General features: G+C 46.3%; 1 protein-coding gene across 1 annotated transcript; it reads right to left on the reverse strand.

The window, feature by feature from the left end:
- Positions 1-1,812: 1,812 nt before the first annotated feature.
- On the reverse strand, positions 1,813-2,709 carry LOC102668719 (uncharacterized). Its single transcript, XM_006596785.1, has 2 exons — positions 2,617-2,709; positions 1,813-2,532 (listed from the first exon to the last, which is right to left on the reverse strand). The coding sequence occupies exons 1-2, from the start codon at positions 2,707-2,709 to the stop codon at positions 1,813-1,815; spliced, it is 813 nt and encodes a 270-aa protein (XP_006596848.1).
- Positions 2,710-3,630: the final 921 nt, after the last annotated feature.

The following is a 3,630-nucleotide window of genomic DNA, read 5'->3' on the forward strand; positions in this document are numbered from 1 at the left end:
TCCATGAATTTGACGGACACATGCAAAGCCTTGTTGGTAGTGATGTTGTTGACTATTCCCCCGAAGCCCTCCACTGATATGTCTTGCACTACATGAGCTTCATTCAAAATTTTGACCAACAGCACCCGATGAGGCTCGGAGTTCATGAGCAACCCTATTAGAGAGATCATGGCTGGAGTTTTGTTCAATTGCTCAATCACTTTGAATTCACTATGTTGAATGATTCTCATAAATTCAGTCACCTCCTCAGCTGATATCTCCCTCTTGCTAAAGTCATTTCCTTCCTCTGCAATTTTTCCAACAGGGGCCTCGTCATTCGCGGTCGGCCCGTCTTCTCCCTCTCACCTATATCTGCCTTTGCCTTCCCTTTTTCTTTCGACCTTGCCAGCAGTTCGGGAAGAGCGAAAATGCATCCACTACGAGTCATGTCACTTGTACCAGAAATGTTTGTGATCTTAGGCAGTCGGCATGCCATTCCTGACATGTATGATGGATGCGCTTTGCTTCCTTTGGGCCCCTATACGCCATATTTCCATGGTACTGCCTTATCACTCTTGTAAGGGAAGGGTGCTGGCGTTTTTGCCATAGGGGGTTGGAAACCTCGGGGCATCTGAGTGGTGACGTCCCTGGTGAAATAGATCACCAAAGCCTTAGGCTTACTTGGGTTTCTGTCACCTGATTGCATGCATACCTCCCATTCCTCCTTCTTTGCACTGCAAATTTCAATTTGACCCTTGTTTATCAGTCCCTGCAGCAACTCCTCAACTATCGGGCATGTTTCCACATCGTGCGACGCCCCTAGATGCATCAAGCATGGATCTCCTTTGTTACCATCAAGGTTAATTATACCGGCCTCGTGCAATGCTTCCAATATGAACCAACTGGAAGTCAACACATCTCGTATCTGCTTCAACTCTCGAGACTTCCATTCTTCCACTGCGTTGACCGTCGAGCCTCCATGATTGGTAAGTGGATTAGTCCTCACATTTGGACTATCCTCTTGAAATGTCAGCCATCCAGCATCAATCACGCTTTGTACCTTGTGCTTAAAGGCTACACATTGCTCGATAGAGTGCCTCGGGACACCGCCATGATAGGCGCATGTGGCATTATGATTGTACCATTAGGGAAATGGAGGTTGATAGACTTTTCCTGGGCTCACCACAACCATTTGGTTGCTGAGCAAGGATGGTAGCAAGTCGGCATACAACATTGGTATTGGGGTGAACTCTGCGGGTTTCCTTTCTGGGAAGTTCCTCCTTGGGTTGGTGTTTATGTTAGGGTTGGGATTTACACTTGGTCTAGGCTGTGCGGGGAAAGGATTTTGTGGGTGATGTTGGGGAGGCCTTTGTGGTTGATTGGGCATGCTCGGTCGGATGGGCGTCAGGCAGGGGGGAGATCCGATATTGGTCGAGTAATTGTATTGGTGCGGGGGATATTGGTACATGGGGTTGTGAGGGGTTTGTTGGGAATTTGGCCATGTGGGTGTTGTGGTTACGGCATGGGCATCTCCCTCCTTTTTCTTTGCCCTACCTATTCCAGTCCTCCTATTTCCAACACTGGTTGAAGCATCATAATCGAATTTGCCCCTTCTTAGGCCTACTTCTATCCTTTCGCCCACAAATACCAGATCCGCATAACTCGAGGGCATGTATCCCACCATCTTCTCATAGTAGAACATGGATAAAGTGTCTACTATCATTGTGATCATCTCTCTTTCCATCATTGGGGTGCTACTTGAGCCGCCAAATCCCTCCACCTCTGGGCATATTCTTTGAAGGATTCATGCTCCCTTTTTCACATGTTCTGCAACTACATTCTATCCGAGGCCATGTCGCAATTGTATTGGTATTTCCTGGTGAAGGAAGCCATTAGGTCTTCCCAAGAACGGATCCAAAAATATTCCATATTAGTGTACCAAGTGATAGTTGCCCCAACCAAACTCTCTTGAAAAAAATGCATCAAGAGCTTTTCATCCTTCATGTACGCCCCCATCTTTCGACAGTACATCTTTAGGTGGTTCTCGGGGCAAGTAGTCCCCTTGTATTTGTCAAAGTCTGACACCTTGAACTTTGGAGGAATGATGACGTTGGGTACTAGGCAAAGTTCTGCCATGTCGGCTAAAGGGTAGTCTCCACCTCCTTCAATGGCCATCAGTCTTTCTTCTATGTAATCAAATTTTTCCCTTTCCACCATGGCAGGAGGCAGTCTTCCTATCGAAAAATGTAAGGGTTGTAGTTGCGGTTGTGGGTGATATTGAGGGCCCCCCAAGATGTTTGGCTGGGGTATGCCACCAAATGCTTGCCCCTCGGTGGCATATCTGGGGTAAGGCTCGAAGTCGGCCAAAGTGTGGTCTCGGGGTACTTCATGTGTCTCCCCCATGGGTTGAGCAACATGTGCATGCCTAGACTGAGGTTGTTCGCTCTCAAGGGGTATAGGAGCGGAGTGGTCAACATTCTCCTCAGGCACATGTATAGCATTAGGTGGTAGATAGTTGGGAGGCAAGCCATACGGTGGGAAAGGATGCTTGCTCTAGACCTATGCAAAATGGGGGCCACCCGTACTTCCCAATGCTTCGCCTCCCTGACCTACCATATCCGGGACTGAACAACTTACTTGATTCAAACCAGATGGGTGAGTCAGGTCTACCTCAGTGGTGACAGTTGTAGTGGCGACTGCAGCTGCGTTGACCTCCATCATTTTCCTCATGCTCATCATAGCCTCCATCATGGTGATCATTTTGTCTTTCATGGCCTCCATGTCAGCCTTCATTTGTTCATGCACTTCCTCTATCCCGTTCATGATTCTAGCCTTGGCACGTGTTCAGTAAGGGTGCCATAAAGTGTGTTCATTCTTTTTGGTTACTATGATTACTTTTTGATGACGATAATGACTGTTAAAATAGAATGCAATGACTAATGCAACAACTAAATAAATATGAATGCATGATGATGATAAGTTTCCGAAGCATTGAATTCACACAGGTCGTTCAGTAGAACATAGGGTCGAATCAAATCCCATTTTCATTAAAAACAACACAAACACCTCAGCGATTCCTAATTATGTGGATCATTAGTTCAACCATGTGTTGGTAGTAATCAAAAAGATCGTGAACTTCATCGGGAGCTGAGTACGTGTCTGCCACTGCCTTAGCTCTGGCTAACAACCTTGGAAGCTCTTGACTCTCATTCAGAGTGAGAGCGAATCTATCCATCCATTTCATAGCTTCCCCGTGCAATAACTCTATCACCCTCTCTCTCACTTCCCTTTCAATTTGCAGAGCTGATACCTTTGCCTGTTCATCTTCCAGCATTTGCCCATGACTAGCAGCTAGGTCCACCTTTTCTTTATATTGATCGATGATTGCCAACATATTTTCTTTCGTTTGGTTCAACTGCTCTGTCAAACTTCTCTTCGACCTTTGACAAATTTTCAATTTATCCTCTAACACCATGCTTTCCATCCTTGATTTTCCCCTCTCAACCTTTCTAAGTTTGAGCTCCTTACTGGTGCCCCACAAAGCCCCTCAAAACTTGTTCCTACTCCACTCTTCTTTTCGAGCCTTTTTCGTTTCTCGCTCTAGCGCTTCAGTCGTGGTCATGTTGATATCTTTCAGCTCATCATTCTTTC

Source organism: Glycine max, chromosome 14, assembly GCF_000004515.6.
Source record: "Glycine max cultivar Williams 82 chromosome 14, Glycine_max_v4.0, whole genome shotgun sequence".
Taxonomy (NCBI): domain Eukaryota; kingdom Viridiplantae; phylum Streptophyta; class Magnoliopsida; order Fabales; family Fabaceae; genus Glycine; species Glycine max.

Excerpts from the sequence above, each read along its gene's own strand:
- LOC102668719 (XM_006596785.1), bottom strand. The coding sequence starts at position 2,709 with ATGAGGAAAATGATGGAGGTCAACGCAGCTGCAGTCGCCACTACAACT. Across the intron at positions 2,533-2,616 it reads ACCCATCTGGTTTGAATCAA|AGCAAGCATCCTTTCCCACC; the intron begins GTAAGTTGTTCA and ends GCATAGGTCTAG.